Here is a 21,622-nt window from a genome sequence, read left to right as displayed (position 1 = left end):
GATTTTGACTCAGTTATCAAAATATTTTTTCTTTTATCGCACTCAAACAGAAGATCGCCTTCAACTTCATGTATGGCCATATACAGTTTGAAAAACAGATTGTGAATATATACAGTGAAAAAACACAACAGTGAACATGTGAATAAATATACATCAACAATGTGTACGTGATTGTGACATGGACAAATTAATCTTGAACATTATGAACAAATTAATTATAAACAATGAGAAAATCACAATAATCAATAGACAACTTGGGGAATAAGAGACTTTTCAAAATCAAACCCCAAGACCTGAGATAGAATGAATCAGTACAACTCAGGAAAAAATGCCCATTTCTGCACCAGTAACATTAGCATTAAATGTCTAAGAGGGAGAAATGCCGACGCGTTCCGAATCCCGTTACGTGGTTTACAGGATTCTCATCAGGGCGGTGTGATTCGGGTCCATGGGAACTATTTGTAAAAAGGAAAATGATTGTTTTAGAAACCAGGGTCCTCAAGCCAAAATGTTAATAGAAATGTACGCATCCCTGGATGCGGCATACCTCGTGTAGTTCTTGCCCAAGGCTGCGCTTGCTTATTGGGTTCGTCTATGCCGTGGAAATGAACTGCAACAGAGTGAGATTTGGGTAAGTGCACCGTTATAGCGGGAGCTGAAAGTAGCTCACCTCAAACGGTGTGCGGGGGAAGGAAAAAATGTTACATTTATTTATCGTGGTCCAGCGGCCAGTGTGCCGTTGCCCGGGACAAATTGTTTCTTTGTTGACCTGGTTACATCTCTGTAAGAAATTTACAAAAAATGGGGATTGGTCTGAGTCCGCTGACCCGTGAAGCTGGTGTGTACACGGGGTGAGAAGACTTACTTGTGTACGATTCTGCCGGCGCGGGAAAATCGTCGCTCCGGTGTTTGAATAATTTCTTTCTGTGTGATTCTGAAGGGACAAGGGGAAAAGGAATCACTCAGCTGATTGTGAACTTTACAGAATGGAAAAGGTTCGCAGTGTTTTGGGTCTAGGGCTTACCGTTCAACTGTGCAGTGAGCACCACTCGTCAATCTCACTCCAGCACGGCACACTCTGATTGTAGGTGTCCGCGGCGGTGGCGGTTGAAACATACATATCCCATGTGATTTGCTTGTGACCAATCAGGACCTGTGTGGTCATGGATACATTCTGATGTCTTCTGGGATTTGGTGTTCAAGCGTGAATCTATGGTTCTTAAGCCCTATTGATTTCGCTTAGACTGTTCAAGCCCTTGTTGACACTGTCGAATTTTAGAATCAAGTATGCCTCTTTGCGCAATAGCATGGTATCAACATCAGACTGATGTTTAGAATCTATCCAAACCAATGTTGTCCATTTGAACTCATTTTCGCTGTGGTTGTTATTTACAAAATGTTCAACCATTGGTGCGGACATAACTTTTTTCTTTATTCGCGAGCGATGTTGGGTTATTCTTGCGTTGATGGGTTGGCTTGTCTTGCCAATGTACACTCTGTTGCACGGACATACCACAGCATAGACCACATTTCTGGTCTTGCAGTTTGTGAATGCTTCATGTTTCCATTTAACACCATTATTAGTGAATGTATTGCCTTCCAGTGTTGTAGAACACGATACGCAATTGCCACATTTGTGGTGCCCACATATAGGTTTCAGATTCCACTGTGCTATAAGGTCACTTTTTGGTGGCGGGATGTGACTGTCTGCTTTAATGAGTTGTTGCCCTATACTTGTGTTCTTCCGCATGGCGAAGATGGGTTTTGATAGGGGGTACTCAAGCGTTTCCAGTAAGTGCCAGTTCTTTAGGATAATGCGTTTAAAGTGATTTGTGTGTTGACCGAAAGTGGTGACACACACCAATTTATCTAATTCACTTTTTTCTTTGACCTGAAGTAGAGTCTCTCTTGGAGTAAATCTGGCCCTGTTTTTTGAATGCTTTAATAGCTTTTTAGGGTACCCCCGTTTCGCCATTTCACTGCAGAATGTTGTTGCGTGTGACTCAAAGTCGGACAAGTTTGTGCAATTACGTCTTATCCTTAATAGTTGCCCATAAGGTAAGTTTTCTTTTAAGCATTGTGGATGTGAGCTTGTGTAATGGAGAATTGTATTTCTGTCAGTTTCTTTCTTGTGTAGAATGGTTGTCAACTTAGCTTCGCTGGTCCCTTCTGTGACGTCAAGGAAGGTCACTTTTTGTTGACTGGATTTCAGCGTGAATTTGATGTCAGGGTGCCGCGAGTTTAACCATACATGGAATTGGTCAAGTTCCGTCTGGCTCCCCTGCCACAGGAGCCAGACGTCGTCGATGTATCTCAGCCATTGGTTGATATGACATGAGAAAGGGTTACCATTATATATGTATCTTTCCTCATATTGTGCCATGTACAGCACTGCCAGCTCCGGCGCATAGGGGCAGCCCATGGCTGTCCCTTTGATTTGAATGAAAAATTCATTTGTAAACTTGAAATAGTTGCTCCGTAGAGTGATCTCAGCCAGTGATACAATGAATGAAGAGGGCACCCTGTGGGGCCTATCTCGTTGTTCAAGATAAAGCTCTATAACCTCAAGTGCCTCATCTTGCGGTATTTGGGTATAAAGCGAGGCGACATCTAATGTCACCATCAGTTCAGTTTGTTCATTGAATGTGCGCCCCTCTGTTCGAGTGATGAAGTCCGTCGTATCCCTGAGGTATGATTTCACATGTACAATGAAAGGTTTTAAGAAGAAATCAATATATTTAGATACCGGCTCAAGCGCGGAGTCACACCCAGACACTATTGGTCTGCCTGGTGGTGCCCTTTCATTTTTATGTATTTTCGGCAAGAAATAGAGAACTGGCGTTCTCTGTGATTTCTTGTTGAGAAATTCAAACTCTTTGGGCCCTAAAAAGCCTTCATCCAGTCCTGTCTTTGTGATTCTTGCAATTTTGTCCTGAATCGCATGGACAGGATCTTCTTTTGAGGGTCTGTACCACTCTCGATTATTGACGTGTGATTGGCCTTCTGCAAGGTACATGGGACGGGGCCATAGGACTACAGCCCCGCCCTTGCCCGCCTGTTTTATAACAATCGATGTGTCTGATTTAAGATCACCAATTGCTTTGCTTAGGCCTTTACTGATGTTGTTTTTTACAAAACTTTTTGTCTTTTCGAGTTTCGTGAGAGAGGACAGGACAGCTTGCTTGAGAGCAATGATCTGTTTCGGAATGTTTGTTATGGGGTGAACCTCGATTTAACTCGAAGTCCAGTAGTTTCCTGCATTGACGTCATTTCGGCACCGGCAAAGAAAGTCTTTAACCTGATCTTACGACAAAAATCTAGTGCCTCACATTTTAGTTTTGTGAAATCAGTTCTTTTATTAGGGACAAATTTGAGGCCCAGGTTCAAAAGCATTTCTTCATCTCTCGATAATTGTTTGTTGGAGAGATTCACCTGTTGCTTGTTTGGACAGAAGTGGGAGCTTCGGACTGCGAGCACGCTGGAGCTGTTCTTCCTGGAATCTCCTTCTACAACTACTCGCGGAACCCGCTCCGCGGGTCCCGCTTCGCCTTTGGTGCTTTGCTAGCGCTGCTGGAAGTGCGCTGTGACCGTGAGGACTGCTTTAAACTGAGCCTCTGTGGTGGTGGTGTGTGCAGGGCTGCGAGCGTGGTCAGGCGAGGACTTCAAGTCCCAGGAGCGCCTGACACTCGGCATCACCAGCAGCTGACCCGCTCTCCCTGCTGGCTCCTCCCCCGCCTCAGCGCGGCTAAATCCAGCTCGTCAGTTTCCCTGTTTGTTTCCTCACCTGTTGCTTGTTTGGACAGAAGTGGGAGCTTCGGACTGCGAGCACGCTGGAGCTGCTCTTCCTGGAATCTCCTTCTACAACTACTCGCGGAACCCGCTCCGCGGGTCCCGCTTCGCCTTTGGTGCTTTGCTAGCACTGCTGGAAGTGCGCTGTGACCGTGAGGACTGCTTTAAACTGAGCCTCTGTGGTGGTGGTGTGTGCAGGGCTGCGAGCGTGGTCAGGCGAGGACTTCAAGTCCCAGGAGCGCCTGACACTCGGCATCACCAGCAGCTGACCCGCTCTCCCTGCTGGCTCCTCCCCCGCCTCAGCGCGGCTATAATCCTCCTTTGTGTCACCGCAACGCGGGAGCGCGCGGGAGCGCGCCGGGAGAAGCCCGGGACAAGGGCGGGACCGTCTGAGGCCGTCAGAGGCTGAAGAAGGCTGGGCTGGGCCCCCTCCCTTGGCTCTCCGGTATCAAATTGGTGTGTTGTTGTATCCATAGGCTTGTATTGCATTTTAAGGTTTTATTCATTCGGCGTTTTACGTCTCAATTGCTATTATTTTAATTACTCTCTCCTTTTAATATAGTCTCATGACGGCTAAAAAATTACGCTCTGGCCGAGTGATTGTGGGGAGATCTGGGTCTAAAACCAAATCCAACCCCCTAAGGAACAAAATTGCCTCTGCCATGCAATTGAAAGGTCAATGCCAGCTATTCAATTTATGGGACAAAGGGAAAGATAAACCCACTGATTTGCAGTCCCCGAATGAAATCCCAGGATCTAGCGAATCGGTGCCTGCTAATGGGGTCATTGAGGTTTCCTCTAGTTTAAGCTTGGTTGCTAGTCAATCTTTGCCTATTCTAGTTAGTCCTGAAGTACTAAGGGACTCGCCTTTGGCGTCAAACAATGTACTTCTGAAACAGAATGTTCCCCTTGAATCTTTAGGTAATAAGCCCTCAAAATCTGACAAAATTGTCCCCTCCCAAGTTGTACTAATGGATGCTCCTAAAACTTCAGTGAATACTGATCTTTTTCCATCCGAGTTAGTTAAATCCCCGGTAGTAGGTAATGATTTTACGCTGCCTGACATTGATTTAACAGCTCATAGGGCGCGGGTGGGATCGTTACAGGGGATCCCAAAAGGTGAGCCCTTAGAGGAAGTAATAACGATTTCAAGTACCGGTCCTCTAAGTAGCACACCCTCTAATAAATTAGATTTTTCTCTTCCACAATTAAATTTTACATCCTGCTCAGGTCCAGTGTTGAATAATTTAGCTGAGGGGTCTCCAAATATTAATGGGAGGTTAATTTCTAATTCTTTGTCCTCTTTGGAATCAATTCTTTCTTCAATTCTAAGTTTACTTGAAAAGTTTGTGGGAGGTTCGGAATGTATTTTTGACACTGTAACACAAATTTTGCAGGTTCTCTTGTTAAGTAAAAGGGAGTTAGTGCCAGATCTCCCCATACCATCGGCTTCGCTGTTGGTGCCTCCGAAAACAAGCGCTCTCTCCGCTTCGGCAGCTTTAAATTCAGCTCTATCTTCTCCGTTGACAGAAGATCAAAAGGAAAAGAAGCCTGCAGTTTTCTTAGCTGTCACCAATCCTTCCAAAGTGGTTTCGGCTGGCGCTAATTGTATAGCTCCAATTAGTGACAAGATAGAGGTAATAGTAACATCCCCTCCCACTCCTAAATCCGAAATTCCTTCCCTTTTTCCGATTTTCTCCTTGCCATCAAGTAAAGAAGAAGAGATTCCTAAAGTAAATACGGGTTTGATGGTAAAAGTGAGCCCCTTGAAATACAAAAAGAGTAGAATGAAGAAGAGGAAACCCATCCGAAGGTTCGCTAAAAAAAGACAGAGGAAACTCCTTTTTGATAAGAATGTTGAAGTAAGTATAGACGATTCCCCACAGGTGGAGCAGTCTCCTACCTCTCATGTAGAAGTCAGGGTTGTCTTACCCAAAGAAGACGCCCCTTCCTCTGGTTTAGGTCCTATAAGCTTTACTAATCCTTTCCTTCCCAAGGTTTCCTACTCTTCTGCCAATCCTTTTTCTTATTGTAATGATAAAGCAGGATCATGTCAAGTTATTTCTAAGGTTACCTCTCCATCTGTCATCCCGTGCCTGTCCTCCTTGAATCCTACAGCAACACCTTTTCAGGTTCCATCTTCAACGACAGTTATTGTCCCAAAAGAAAAAATAAATGTGGATACGTTTTATCTCGATTTTTCTCCCTTATTTGAACCAGATTTAATTTTAAATAGATCCGCCCTATTGTTATGTTTTAAAGAGATCGAAAGTTTGAAATTAATTCAAACGTCCGATCTAGACATTGTACTTCTCCTTAACTCCTACATGGGGAAACCATTAAGATCAACAAGGGTGAAATTTCATTCGAAAGTTGTGTTAAATCTTGTTCTACAGTGGGCTGAAGAATTACAAGTTATAGGGATTGATGTCATGCCATACTTTGGGGAAAAACGTACTCAAAGTATTTTTGCTAATTCTTTACCATCACTTCCCTCTAATACGGAAGTGCCGCTGTCGGATTGGTCTAATCTCAGATCAGAGGACTTAAAAATCTGTGTGGCTAGGAATGAAAGACTTGTTTCATATAAAAACCCTCCCCTTAAGCAGACAGTGAAGGATGATCATTCTAAATGGAGTTGGTTACCCAGTGTTCTAGCGAGTAAATCAGCTCCTGGTTCTAAACATCATTCTAATTTTTAACAGAGAGCTGAAACTTATCTCATGGAACTCGGCCGGATTCAAGGATTATAAGGAGAAATTGGGTTTGCTTCATTCTCTAAAAGCAGATATAATCTGTTTGCAGGAAACATGGGTTGAAGGAAGATTAGCCTTGGAAAAAGACTATTTTGTTTTGGATTGCAGTGCAACCAGCACTAGAAGGGGCCATGCTAAGGGAGGGTTAGCATGTTTGTTATCCAACAGATTGCAATGGAACTATTCACATTATTTAGATCCAGGAAAACTGTTCCTAGCAATAACGTTAAAAGATGTATTTGAAGATTGCCCTAATAGATTGTTGATTGTGGTAAACATTTATATCCCCCCCAATTGTAGTTTTAATGCTGGTCTAAAAACTCTGTTCACTTTTTTAACTAAAGTGTTGGATATTTCCCCAACTCCACATGTGTTAATGTTTGGGGATTTAAATTGTAATATATCCAACTGTGGGTTGGAGTTGTTTAGAAATATTCCACTGGAAGAGTCTTTGAATATACCATCTGCCCAGTTTCCCCCCAAAATTAAAACTAACAAAAGAGGTAAACTTATATTAGATGGTTTACTTAAAGCTGAATGCTTAATAGTAAATGGGAGGCTTCCATCTGATATCCCGGCAGCTTATACGCGTAAATCTAATAAGGGAAATTCTATTATTGATTTTATCACGGTAGATTATGCAGGTTTTCACTTATTGAAGGATATGAAGGTCATTGAGTCTAATCTTAGTGACCATAATGCATTGATGCTTTCTGTCTCCGTTAATCTTCCGAAAGTGGATCCGTGGAGTCTGGATACAGATTCTGTGAATTTTGATTCCAGCTCAGGGAAATGTTTTTGGAACCTGTGTACTGTTGAAAATCTGGCGCCTCTTTTGAATTTTACTGTTGAGAATTTACCCCTTTGGGAAGGGAGAGAGCTGTTGTGTTTTAATAATTTTTTAGATTCTGTGACTGTTAGTGCAAAAAAGAAACCAGGTGTGAAACAATCCCCCGTAGTCCCTCATTCTTTACGGGCTTTAAACAGAGAAATAAACAAAGTTGTAAGGGGACAATTTTTATTCTTCTCTCAAGAAGCAAAGTCGAAGTTGTCTATTTTAAAAAGAAGGAGAGCTAGGCTTCAGGCCCGCTTAAAACGTTCTAAGGAAGATGCCCTCTGGATCCAACTGAGGGAAGCTTCTTATAATGGTCAAGCCAAGACATTCTGGTCCTTAATTGGCAAAGGTTGTGGTACCAGAGCCAGTCCTTCGCCTATTGCCATAGAGGAACAGGTGTGGGTTCATTATATCGAGAAGTTGTACAGTAACAATAATTCTCTTGTTTTTAAAGTTGATTCTGATAATGTTTCACGTATACTTGACTGTCCAACGGAAAAGGAAATTGAATGTGCCATTAAGAATATGCGTTCCTCTGGTGCGATGGGTCCTGATAAAATCCCAATTTCAGTATTAAAAAACCAGAGTGAACTTTGGAGCAAAATACTCTTTCCAGTGTTTAAATTTTGTTTCTCTAGCGGAACAGTCCCCCCCTCCTGGAAAGGAAGTATTATTGTCCCTTTATATAAAAAAGGGGCAAGAGATCTACCACAAAACTATCGCCAAATTGCCTTGCTTGATGCCATTGGTAAGGTCTTTGCAAAATGTGTGCTTACTTTAATGAACCAATGGGTATCTGAACATAAAATCCTTCCCATGGAGCAAACAGGTTTTAGACAAAATCATGGAACTTTAGATAACCTGACTGCATTGCAAGTTATTAATGAAAAATATGTGAAAGTCCGTGGTGGTCAGGTATATGGCGCCTTTATTGACTTCTCCACCGCCTTTGATAAGGTAGATAGAAATTTGTTGTGGAGAAAGTTATCTAATTTAGGTATGCCCTTATTCCTTATTAAGTTAATTCGCGCCCTCTATTCTGACACTTGGTGCAGAGTTCTACTTGGAGGTGATCGTGGTGTATCTAAATTAATCCCCACTTCCAACGGGTTGAAGCAAGGTTGCCTTTTGGCTCCTTTGCTATTTTCCTTATATACAGTTGACTTACCCATCACTCTTTTTGCTTGCACCGGCATTGCCCCGTCCTTGGGTGGAGTTGCAATTGCATGCCTTATGTATGCAGACGACATCCTGATTTTGGATCTCACGCCAAAGGGCCTGAACAATCGGTTGCATGCACTCTCTGATTATGCTGAAAGCCATTTCTTATCAATAAACACGGCAAAAAGCAAGGTGATTTGTTTCTCTGGTAGAAAGAAGCCTAAATGCCTTAACTATCCATGGGTTGCGGGGGGGAAAAAACTGGAATGTGTGAAATCTTATACCTTCCTAGGCAAAATTGTCACTTATAACTTAAGTGACAAACAACACATTGACACTAACTCTCGGAAGGCTATTTCGCAGGGAAAGAGTTTAGTTTCCCTGTATAAAGCCACAGGTAGAAGGCATTTTTCTATTCTCTTAGATGTTTTCAGAGCGAAAGTTCCGGCCTCCCTGTTATACGGAATTGAGTTAGTTGATCAAAAAAAGTGGAGTTTTTTAAACTCTGCGGAAGGGAAAATTTTACGTAGTTTAATTTCGGTAGGTACAGCAAATTCAACTGCCTCCTTGAGACAGGAACTGGGCTTACGTAGCAGCTGGGTTCAAGGTCTGGCAAGTATCATACGTTGGGTAGTAGCTCTATCTAAAGGTGAACCTAATACCTTAAGAGATCTTATAAAAAATGAATTATTAGGATCTTTTAATGACTTCTCACTGATTGTAAAAAACTTCAGATTTGCTGTGTTACAATTGAAATTGGACGAGGAGAATTTATTCTCATTGTCCTCTCTTCAATTAAAAACTGTCCTGAGGTCAGCATCTTGGGAATTGGGGTATTGTCAGGATAGAGATCTCTGTCTAGCGAAAAAAGGTTGTACGCCTGTTATTGAATCTTATACCCTGCGGAAAGCTCAACCGTATATGCATTGGAACATCTCCCATGGCGCCAGGCGCCTGGTATATTTACTAAGACATAATTTGCTTCCGCTGAAAGTTCTACATGCCAGCTGGTTTGGTCATTCGGCATGCTGTGATCTTTGTCAATTGTATGATCAGGACTTAGATCACGTCATGTTTGTTTGTCCTACGTTGATGTCTTGCAGGCGTAGATGGTTAAGACCAATTTTCTTACAACTTAACATATTATCTGCTTCTTCGTTTAAGGCAGCCTTGATTAACCCTCCTAATGAAATGTTTGCTTTTAAACTGTACAACTTTTTTAAATGTTTTTTGGACCTGTATTAAGATGTCTTTTGTAATTGTGATGGATTAATATTTTACGTATTTCTTATTTTGTATGTACATGTTGTTTTATGTGGACCTCATAAAGAGTTCCTTATCATAATAAAATAAACTTGACTATAGTAGACACCTCTAATTCTTGTAGAATTTGTTGCGAGTTCGCATCTGCCATGGCTGCTTGAAGCGAGCTCTCGTTTGGCCGCCCCTGGATAAAAAAGGAGAAGATGCTGCTGCTGCACCTCGTCTTTTGGAATTTGTTTGCCTAGATTCGGGGGAAGAGTCGGATGAAGTTGTGTCGGAGAATGTTATAAATCTGTTTCTAGACTTACCCTGGAATGTGTTTAGAGCACCCCGTGACTCTCCAGAAGTGTATAAGTCTTCTTTAAGAAAAGGATATACCTGTTCTAACCTGAATGATTTGGAGTCTCTATCGAATTGAGCTGATTTAATATTCAGAGTGTTGTCTTTGAACAGTGCAATTTCTTTTTCAATTTTGTCTAGGAGCACCTTTGCTTCAGTGGTAGTCTGATTGTCATTAATGGTTTTGATCAGGTCTTCAATTTCCTTCTCTTCCTGGCTACAAATACGTTGGGCTGTCTCTATGGTATGCACCATTAAATCTCTACTACACTTAGTGTTGATTTGACTAAAACCTTTTTATAGTCTGTATCCTCTGTGAAGATGACAGGAATGTTTTTGACCTGAAGGCCCCAAGGAATAGTCCCTGCTTTTAGGTGTTTAAGTAAAAAGTGGCCGTGGAGTTCGGTTCTTATGTGCTTTTTTTGGAGCCAAATTAGTTTGTCTGCCTCATTTTGCTGCTTAGCTGAGGTGCTGAGAGTAATGGAAGAAAATGGCGAGGACTCAATAAGATTTTGGATATGGCTTTCCGTGATGGACAGCATATCTTTGTCTGCCATACTCGGCAGCAGAAGGGACTCCTGCAAGAAAATTAATTCTCAAAAGAACAATAAGGAGGACACTTTTTTTGTCGATCTCTATTCACTCGGGCACGTGCCCGCTCGAAAATTCAAAAAACAGGGGTGGTTGGGCCCAGTGGGAAGGAGGGTAGGCAGGGCCACAATACTGTATAAACTAGGGGATTTTTGCCTATACCTCCAATGTTGATTGAAACAATGAATGGTGGTTTACGGATAAACAAAACTTTCTTAGCTTACCCTGACAATTATTTGTGTCTTTTGATTTTGACTCAGTTATCAAAATATTTTTTCTTTTATCGCACGCAAACAGAAGATCGCCTTCAACTTCATGTATGGCCATATACAGTTTGAAAAACAGATTGTGAATATATACAGTGAAAAAACACAACAGTGAACATGTGAATAAATATACATCAACAATGTGTACGTGATTGTGACATGGAAAAATTAATCTTGAACATTATGAACAAATTAATTATAAACAATGAGAAAATCACAATAATCAATAGACAACTTGGGGAATAAGAGACTTTTCAAAATCAAACCCCAAGACCGGAGATAGAATGAATCAGTACAACTCAGGAAAAAATGCCCATTTCTGCACCAGTAGCATTAGCATTAAATGTCTAAGAGGGAGAAATGCCGACGCGTTTCGAATCCCGTTACGTGGTTTACAGGATTCTCATCAGGGCGGTGTGATTCGGGTCCATGGGAACTATTTGTAAAAAGGAAAATGATTGTTTTAGAAACCAGGGTCCTCAAGCCAAAATGTTAATAGAAATGTACGCATCCCTGGATGCGGCATACCTCGTGCTCCATTGCTCTGGATCGAAGTTAGATGATGAGAATTAAGTCTCAGTCACTAAAAATTATTGTCACTGCCATCACCTGAAATCACAGGCACAAATGTAACACTTGTTAAGGACGATAGAATAGAATGGTGTCTACAACCCCTACAATGATGGAAAAATTCACCAGTTAAGGTAATAACGGAACCTTTACTACGACACCAAAGATTTAATGAGGGACAGAGTACTGTAAATCATAAAGCTGATGCACACACTGATGAGCACACCGTGTCCCATATATATATATATATATATATATATATATATATATATATATATATATATATATATATATATATATATATATATATATATATATATATATATATATATATATAAATATTACCTACTGGCGGTCGCCAGTAGGTATATATAGTTAGGATTTTTTCCCTATGGGATTTCTGAAAATTCTATGCCTAATAACTTTGGCGTTTGTGGACGGAATCGGCTGAAATTTTCAGGAAAATGGCACATTTTGTTTCTGAGCAGCCCCTGAAAATTTGGGGGGGTTTCGTCAAGGGGGGCCTGAGAAAAAAGGGGGGTCCCAAAACGCGTTTTTAACATTGAGTTTTCCATAGGGCGGTTGGACTCACTTTTAGCTCGAACGGCTGAATGGATTTGCACGAAACTTGGCAAAATTGTAGGGACTGTTAGCCCGATGTGCCTTTGCTAGGTCTCAATATATGTGCTTCAGTGGATTTTGAGAAATTAACGTTTAAATCAAGATATATATCTGTAACAGCGCTCCGGGCAGCGATCCGGTTCGCGTACTTTTCGCTTATCGGAACTATGCGAAGCGAAGCTGATTGGGTCTCCGGTGTCTGTCAACATTCTAAACAGTCCGGTGCGGCCGCCATCTTGTCTCTCGGTAGGATCGAGAGATAAGAGGAGGCCAAAACAAAGGGGGAAATTTCGATAAGGGGGCATAGTAGATCCTCCCTGACCTCCTAGGTTTTATGTGAAGGTTGTAAAAGGTTTCTGCAGGGCAAAAAAAAAAAAAAAAAAAAAAATTATTTATGCGTGGTGAGCTCCTAGTACGCGAACCGGGTAGCGCTCTGGGCAGCGTACTATAAGGATAAAAGAATGATAGATTTTTTTAATACTGTATGTTAAATATTTGTTGTTTTTGTTAGTTTTTTTTTGTTTTCTTTATTTATTTATTTTTTTTATTATGATTGTGTTTCATACTTTATTAAATTTTCTAACATTTCATTGTCAGAAATGTCATAATTTATTATAGGGTGTAATTGTTTTTCATTTTGAAGCAAGTTGTCTACTGCTTCAACACATTGTAGAAGTTCGTGGTCTCTACTGTCATCCATAAAGTCATCAAGTTTGTCTTGGCTGCTCTCCTTCAGTTCAATCGAAAATGAAACTTGTTGTTCGCCTTCCATTTTGCCTGAAATTTTGAATAAGAAAATATATATTAGTAGAGATTGGGCACTGTTGGGATTAATTTTAGATAGGTAGTTTTTATCAGTGAATTTTTCTTTTGGCAGTGTATAGTATCAGAGTGGAAATAGGACTATAAAAAAAGTGTATCTAATTTAACGAAGAGAAGCCTAACTCCATTCCTAACTATAACAGAGAAGTCTATCTAAATCCATTACTACTACAGAGGGATAGTGTATATGTATCAGAAAAAGTCTACCATATCAAGTTATAGTGTTCAATATACAACTTACCTTCAGAAACAAGTTGAAGTCTTAGGTAAGTATTGAAATGTGATGTACAACAAGAAGTAGCAGTCAAAATGGCTGTGTTTTCTTCTCTTCCTTTATATATATTTAGGTATATAACCAATCAAATATCAGGTAATAAAAGTAGAAAATGAAAGTAAGATTTTTATTGGTTGTCAATTCCAACACTTCAGATGTGTTTTGTGAAGTAATTTACCTCAAGGTATTTAGAGAGGTCTACAGGCTTAATGGCTAAATGGAATTTCAATCAAATTTGTGAAAATGAAAGGGATTGTTATGTAGTATGAGTTAATCTACATTTGGTGAGAGTGTCTCCAGTCCTTTTTCTTTGAATTACTTTCCCACCTTTTCTTTGGGCCGCTTCCCGGGAAGCAGTTTAGTCCGCGAACTAGAAGCGTAACGGGAGTCCACCATTTTGTGTTTCGGTCGAATTAACATATAAAATGGAGGTTAAATAATGTTCAGAAAGGGTAGAAGGGGACACGGTACAAGTATTTTGACCCCCCAGGTTTTCTGAGGGTGGCTGAGGAGGACCATATGTGCGGAGAAAAAACATTTTTAAAATAATTTTGGGTGGTTAGCTTCCAGTTCGCGTACCGGGTAGCGCTCTTTGAGCGTAGTTTGTTGAAAATTACAGAAATAAGTTAGAGAAAAGTATTAATTGTGAGTGATCAGATGAAGGGTAGCTCTGAGAAGAGCTTTTGGGTTTATGTTCCATTTAGGTACTTATAAGTAGGTACCAATGCACATTCTTAAATTCAGAATGAAAATTCTGTTGCCCTCATCTGAGAAGTGAACTCCATCTCCTCTGTAGATATCTTGCATGTAGTAACGCAAGTTATTATTGTACAGGGAGCCCATTCCATGGTCTCTCATGAAAGCTGAAACAGATTTGTTTACATGCTTCCTCGCTTTCTCAATTTGTGGACCAAATTGGTTGGACCACCTCCATTTCTGTCTTTGGCATATATTGGAATATACCAAGGCAGTTTGAGGAAAAAGTGCCATTAATTGCTCAAAGGTGTCCTTTAAAAGCATTTCCAGACCAACCCCAGTCATAGTGCCTAAATCATTTCCTCCACAGTGCACTATTAAGAGGTCAGGTTTTGGCAAATGCATAAAGGTTTTCACCAATGGTATCAATTGGTGACATTTTAATCCTCTTTGGCCCAACCATTTAATTTCCACATCCTGTAAATTGAGGTTGTGTAAATTTCTGTTGTCAGCATACCTTTGAGCCCAGTGGATGTAACTATGTCCAACAATCCAGACGTTAAACATGGTGGGAGAAGGTTGTGCTGCAGTCAGATGAAGTGTGGTAATGAAAGGGCAGTTGAAACAGTAGGAGTTTGTAAAGAAAAAAAACTGTGGATTTCCAATGCTAATTATTCATTAGCAGTGATTGGCGCATTTCCATTTCTGAAAACAGAAAGTTAGGGTGCATGGATGTGTTCTTGAAACATGTAATTTCAATGGTCAAGGAAGAAACTTTTAATGAAAGATTGCACTGGATATGCAGGTGCACTGAGAGTTCAGAGTTCAATTGAAACATTGTTGTGTGAACTTGCAAACATGAGAGGTCTTTCAGGAGGTCGTTGCTAAGCAAAAAAAAGGCAGAGAGGGCAGAGGGGGGGAAGGGTTTTGATTTGAAAAAAGTGAGGGAAGAGTTATGATTGGCTAATATGAGAGATATGTGAAATGAATATCTGTATTTCTGTGCTTTCAATAGCTGCAGCCTCTGGAGTGCATCGTTTTTCTTCTGCTGAAGACAATTTGGTGTATTTCTGAGACTGTTTTCAAAACTCAAAAAGTATTTGCTAAGGTGAGAAAAGATTTATTTATTTTAGATATAGAATAGAATGATTTAAGGAGAAAATGATGAAGAAAGCTGTGTTTTTAAAACTGTGGCTTTGTCTATAGTGATATAGAAATAGATTTTGTTTCTTTGAGAAATTGTATTTGCATATTCGGTGTAGGATTCCGGCATGTAGTAACTCAAGGTATTGTTGTATATGAAGCGCATTCCATGGTCTTTTATGTAAGCTGAAACAGATATGTTGTTTTTAAAAACCATTTTGAAAACAATTAAATTTTGGATATGTACTGTTAGAGTTTCATAGGTTGTTTTGGGTCATATTTATAAGGCATTTGAGTGTCTTTGATGTTATTTTTTCATTTTTAAATGGAAAGCATTCCTCATGGGGCAAGTGTCTTGTAAATACGTTCTCACCTGCGCTTGGCAAATTTAGATTTTGATTATGGGAGTTACATAGCCATGTTAATAATGTCGGAAAAATGGTGCAAGGGTATTCCAGAAAACGCTTTCGTGTGTCTCAAGGACATTTTCAGTCATTTCCTCTTGAATGCAGGTATACAATTGATTTATATGCTGTGTTTAAAAACGATTCTTTTCTATGATGATATGTTTTCTCTTTTAAATGGAAAGCGTTCCTCATGGGGCTCTGAGCAGTATTTAGTCATGTTATTCAATGGGTGGTGGATAACATGGCTAAGAGCATTTGCAGGATAATGCATGAATATCGCTGACTTTTCAGCGTGATATTCATGCATTGCGACCGTTTTTTTTCGCATTTGCGAGCAGTTCTTAGCCATGTTATCCAATAGGAGGTGGATAACATGGCTAAGAGCATTTGCAGGATAATGCATGAATATCGCTGACTTTTCAGCGTGATATTCATGCATTGCTACCGCTTTTTATCGCTAAGGAGAAAATGATGAAGAAAGCTGTGTTTTTAAATTGTGGCTTTGTCTGTAGTGATATAGAAATAGATTTTAGTGTACAGGTTTGATAATATTTCCCTACATTCGCAGGGCTAGGTGATAGGCTGAGACCAGCCTGGCATGTAAAATGGCTGCCGTGCACGACAAAATTGTGGCATTGTAAAAAAGGCAAATTGGCGCAGACATTGTGTCTCAATAAGGATTCATTTATAACAATGTGGTATTTTATCAAGCCTGTGCGCTTCAATTATCGCCGCTTTATCAGCCGAAAACGACCGATAAAGCGGCGATAATGGGCTTGATAATATGCTCTATGGATTTCCAATCGAAGTACATGCTAGATGTAAAGACATCTAAAATGGGCTTCGATTGGAATTTCACAGAGTATATTATCAAGCCCATTGTCGCCGCTTTATCGGCGATAATTTTAGCGCACAGGCTTGATAATATATCTCGAAAGATTTTATCGTACTGAGAAATTGGTGGTCAACAGTTCCTGATTTCCTTTGAATCGAACGTTAACAGACGTCACGCAGCAAGAATTTAAAAAAAGCTCACGCACAGTCGCTGGAACACATGTATCAACATATATGAGACTCCTCAGCCACTCTCAGAAAATATAAGGAAATAGGATACGTCTCCCGCACCTCCTTATTCCTAGTAATTTAATTAAAACGACGCACAAAATGGCGTATTCTCGTGCAGTTTGCGGACCAGTTCGGTATTTGGGAAGCGGTTCTATCGTGAAAAATATATATTTCTTTATTTTCCTCAGGGGACCCTTTAAAAAATTCCAACAACATTCCTAGGGGGTTAACTGGGGTATACTTTACCCCATTTTATTAAATTTCCCCTTCGTTTTTCACCTTTTCTTCTCTCTCGATCCTACCGAGAGATAAGATGGCGGCCGCTCCGGACTGTTTAGAATGTTGACAGACACTGGGGACCCAAGCAGCTTTGCATTGCTAAGTTCCTTTTCGCAGGTGGGAGCGTATTTACAAGAAACTTGCACCATGAAGAACGCTTTCCATTTAAAAAAGAAAAATAACATTATACTCAGTCATATGCCTTGATTTGCTATGTTAAATAATAAGAAGGGCATTAAGTTTTTGATGACTGTTATTCATTTACTGTTTGGTAATAGTGGTTAATAACATTTTTTAATACATTTTTCCACAGATTCAACTGCAGATTCTTTCATAGTTTGGAAAATGCCTACAAAAAACAGAATGAGAAAGGCGAGAAAACGTCAAAGACAGCAGGATGATGTTTTATTGCAGCAGTCCTCTTCCCCAAATACTTGTCAAAACACCAAGAAAGGTCCGGGTAAGAGCACGAAATCATTCTTAAGAAATATTTGTCATAAAAAAAGTATTTCTCCAAAAAATGTTTCAGTCCTCAAAAAGAAAAGCAATTTAAATGGAAAGGAGAGACCCATCAAAAATGTTACTGGTAGAGGAAGAGATAACTCTGTGCATGATAGTAGAAGGAAAGAACAGTTTAGGGACATTCGACATCGAATGTTCCGTAATAGGATAATAGTTAATTTATTGAAAAATATTTAAAAAAAAGGCCAACAGAAAGCGGCATTTTATAAGAAGAAGAAAAATGTAGAGAAAATTATTGATCATGCTTTTGAAATTAAGCGAAAGTTGTTTATTTTGGTAATCAATAGAATTAGGAAACTAAGCAAGGTAATTTCTGATTTCAAAACTAAAAGTAGATGGAAGAGAGTAGTAAATCGTACTAACTTTTGTGAAGTTTTTTCCGGAGAATGGATGCATAGTTCTAGTTGTGAGGCATTTTTTAATGAGGAGAGTTATTTTCAGGATAATGATTTGGTGTTTGCAGTTGACACCAGTGGTCGAGCTTATGAAGTGAAGGATGGTTCTCCAGTTGAAAAAGAACAACTTGTGACAACAGAGACAGAAGAGGCGCTAAGTGATGAGGTTTTAGGAAGACGTCCTAAGGGTCCTGTGTACATTTGGAAGTGTAGTTCTATTTGCAGTGTGCGACAGGTTTCCATCAATTTGCTTTGTGATTTTATACGGACATTTAATAAGAAAAGTTTAAAGCAGAAAATGAAGTTGTTGCAAGATTTAGATCCTTGCAGAGTGAGACAAATAACAGGTTTGCGTGGTCATTCACTGGCTTGTCTTTCCAGGAGAGTATGCCAGAGTGTTTTTCATCATTTCAGGATGCTAGCAGTGCATCATAATAAAGTGAGAAAATTAGTGAGAATGTTGTATTATGCAAAGAGTCCAGCAATTATGCTTAAACAATTATGTGCTGCTCTTTTGCATGGTTCTGAAATAGATGTGAAGAATATTTGTGAAGAAATTGAGTTTTGTTACTTTAGTAGTAAAAATGAGAATGTTCAAATTGACCCTGAAATAGAGAGTAATGTGGAAGATAATGTACAGGTTTACAGTACAGATAATTTTCAGAAGGAAATTGCCACGTTTCAGATGAAATCAAGTGAGAGGCCTAATTTCACTTGTGTTTGTTGTCGACGTACTTATTATAAGAATCAGACTAAGGTAGTGGATTTATATGCAAAAAGTGAAAGGGAAAATAATAGTGAATGGAAGGATTTTGCCACATACTTGATGGTAGAAAATTAGTTTGATTTGGGATCGGATCAACGTGTGTGTACTTATTGTTGTAATAAATTAAACCAAAACCAGATGCCTGCTAGGGCAGTTCATAATAATCTTGAATTGGTTGAGATTCCTTCTGAATTGAAGGATTTAAATACTTATGAATCTATTTTGATTCAAAGTATTCATCCCTTTCAGGCTATTGTAAGAATGGAGCCAAAGACAGGGAAGTTGCCTCCAGCAGATTTACAGAGAGGATTAAAGGGAAGAGTTGTTTATTTGCCTTTAGATTTGAATAAAAACATTAACACAATTGGAGTAGAAGAAGTGGAAGAGGAACCTCTGGTTATCTTGGTTAATGGGGTTCCGACAAAGAATAAGAAAATATGGCAAGATTTAGTGGATGTTAGGAAAGTCAAAAAGGCAACAGTGTATTTGAAGAAAAATAATAAGTATTATAAGAATGTGTATGTTGCAGAAGAGGAAGTAAGTGATGAAGAGGATAGCGATTTGTGTGCTGGGCAAATTGAGAAAGTAGAGGCCTCTAAAAGTGAAGAAATATATGAACATTATAGTGTTCATCCATTGCATTCCAAGGAAGTCATGGGGAATGCTATTGAGTTGTTTCAAATGAAACAAGCCAAAGGGAGTCCCATTAGTGTTTGGGAGGAAAGTTTGGAAGCTCGGTGTTTCCCACAGCTATTTCCCACAGGTCGAGGAGGAAGATATGATGAGCGATCTCATCAAATTCCTGCGTCTGAATACCGGACTTTACGATTGTATGGAGAAGATCCTAGGTTTCGTCAATGCATTCCCTATTTGTTTCATCTCCTGTTTGAAAGCGATCTGTCTGGACTGTCATATGCAGTGAACCACATCTTGAAAAGTGGTATACAGATGCGAAATATCTCGGCAAGAGACTTTATGCATAAAGTTAATGTCCAAGATAGTATTTTGGATTCTCACCTAATTAATCTCATGGCGTGTCAGCGTGGTACTAATGAGTATTGGTATCGTCGTCATGGTGATTTAAAATGTATGCTGAGGAACTTAGGAACTCCGACATGGTTCCTCACTCTGAGCTGTGCTGAGTATGGCTGGGAAGACTTACTTGAATTTCTACGAGAAGCAAATGGAAATATTGAAAACATTGAATTCAAGACACCTGGAGAACTGTGTTCTTTGGATCCTGTGAATGTATGCAGGTACTTCAATCATAAATTTGAAGCTATGATGTCTTTCATCACAAATAAGAAGAATCCACCTCTTGGAGAGGTGTTGGATTTCTTTTGGAGAAAGGAGTACCAAGCAAGAGGTGCTCCTCATATACATATGTTGTTGTGGATCAAGGATGCTCCTAAATTTGGAACAGATCCCGATGACTTAGTGATGAATTTCATAGAACAGTATTCTACGTGTGCTGTTCCAAATGCAACGGAGAAGAAAAGCCTAAGAGAACAAGTTCTACGTTTCCAAAGCCATCGTTGTGGAAAGTACTGTCGTCGTAAATTCAGAAACAAGGACAAGTTCTACACCAAATGTCGTTTCAACTTTCCACGGCCGGTGATTTCTAAAGGAAAAGTGAACAGTTTGATGTCTTCACTACGACATAATGTGACGAGGAAATCACCCAAAAATACATACAATTTGAAAAGGAACGAAGAGTCCAAGTACATCAATGACTACAACCCAGTGATTTTGTCCATGTGGAATGCTAACATGGATATACAGTTTGTGGGTGACAACTGCATGGCTGTGGCTCGGTATGTGACATCTTACATCACCAAAAAAGAAAAGACAGAACTGAAGGATATGTGGCAGGACATATCCCATGAAAAGAGCCTCAGCAAGAAATTGTATAGTTTCAGTCTGAAGATGTTGTCGCATCGAGAAATCGGAGCTTACGAATGTTCAGATCGATTGTCTTCAGCAAGTCTCTATGCCAAATCTAGGAGTATCGTTTGGGCCAGTCTTGGTCTTGCTGCAACGCGAAATCGAGTTCTAAAACCTGTCCGGGAAATTGAGTATTTGGCGGAAAAGGAGCCAAACAGTACCGACATTTTGAAGACCAACATGTTGGATACATATTATCCAAATCGAAGCAGTCACCTTGAGAATGTTTGTCTATATGAGGTTCTCCAAAATTATATATTCAAGAGGAACATCAAAGAAGATATTGAGAAAGGAGTGTATGCTGTAATTGGAAGTGAGGGATGCCTGGTCAAGCAAAGAAAATGCCAATTAGTAAACCATCGAAAATTGAGTGGTGAATCTCCAGAAAGAAAGGAGTTTTTCTATTTAGCACTTTTGCAACTTTTCAAGCCTTGGCGTGCAGAAGAGGAACTGCTTGGAGATTTCCTCTGTTACGAAGACTCTTTTAATGCAGCCAAGGAGTCCATAGAATGTCCTGCTTTTCCTAAATATCAAGAAATGCTAACTTTGGAAATTGAGCAGGAAGCAACGATTGCAGCCGAGATTGCCAGAGACAGTTCTCAGGACAGTCAGAGTTCTGTTTCATTGAGTCAAGATCCACTTGGAGGACCTATTATCGAAAATGAAGCTGCCACTGCTATGAATGAAGTGGAAAGAGCCATGGCACATGCTCAGGAGGATTCAGTTAACTTAGAAGACTTGGAAAAACAACTCAACGTTGAGCAGAGGAAAATATATGATGAAGTTACCAAGGAAATTGAGCACGGATTAAGTCATGAGAAGAAAGAGTGCTCATGTACGTCATTGAAGCCTGTCCGACTGTACGTGAGTGGAGAAGCGGGAACTGGAAAGAGTTTCCTCATTAAAGCAATTTCTTGTTATTTGCAGGAAAGGACTAAGTCATCGCTGTCTTGTGTTGTCACCGCTCCTACTGGACTGGCAGCACATAACATTAAAGGTATTACTTTGCATCGTCTACTGATGCTGCCGGTGGAGCATGACAACAAATTACAATACAACAAGTTATCTGGGGATGCTTGCTGTGAAGTTTCAAGAGTCTTGAGGAAAATGAAACTACT

At 39.9% G+C, this 21,622-nt stretch overlaps 2 protein-coding genes across 2 annotated transcripts in view; both read right to left on the bottom strand.

Moving 5' to 3' along the window:
- The window catches only part of LOC147692352 (anthrax toxin receptor 2-like), a 705,434-nt gene that overhangs the window by 154,588 nt on the left and 529,224 nt on the right, over positions 1 to 21,622 (bottom strand). The window lies entirely within an intron of this gene.
- On the bottom strand, positions 1,025 to 11,220 carry LOC147692353 (uncharacterized). Its single transcript, XM_086936779.1, has 2 exons — positions 9,902 to 11,220; positions 1,025 to 3,432 (listed from the first exon to the last, which is right to left on the bottom strand). Exon 2 carries the CDS (start codon positions 3,014 to 3,016, stop codon positions 1,220 to 1,222), a length of 1,797 nt encoding a protein of 598 aa, XP_086792905.1. The 5' UTR covers positions 3,017 to 3,432; positions 9,902 to 11,220; the 3' UTR covers positions 1,025 to 1,219.

Source organism: Lissotriton vulgaris, chromosome 9 (assembly GCF_964263255.1).
Source record: "Lissotriton vulgaris chromosome 9, aLisVul1.2, whole genome shotgun sequence".
In the NCBI taxonomy this organism is placed as follows: domain Eukaryota; kingdom Metazoa; phylum Chordata; class Amphibia; order Caudata; family Salamandridae; genus Lissotriton; species Lissotriton vulgaris.
Note: the sequence above shows the minus strand (reverse complement) of the source record. Positions and strands in the feature narration are given on the sequence as shown.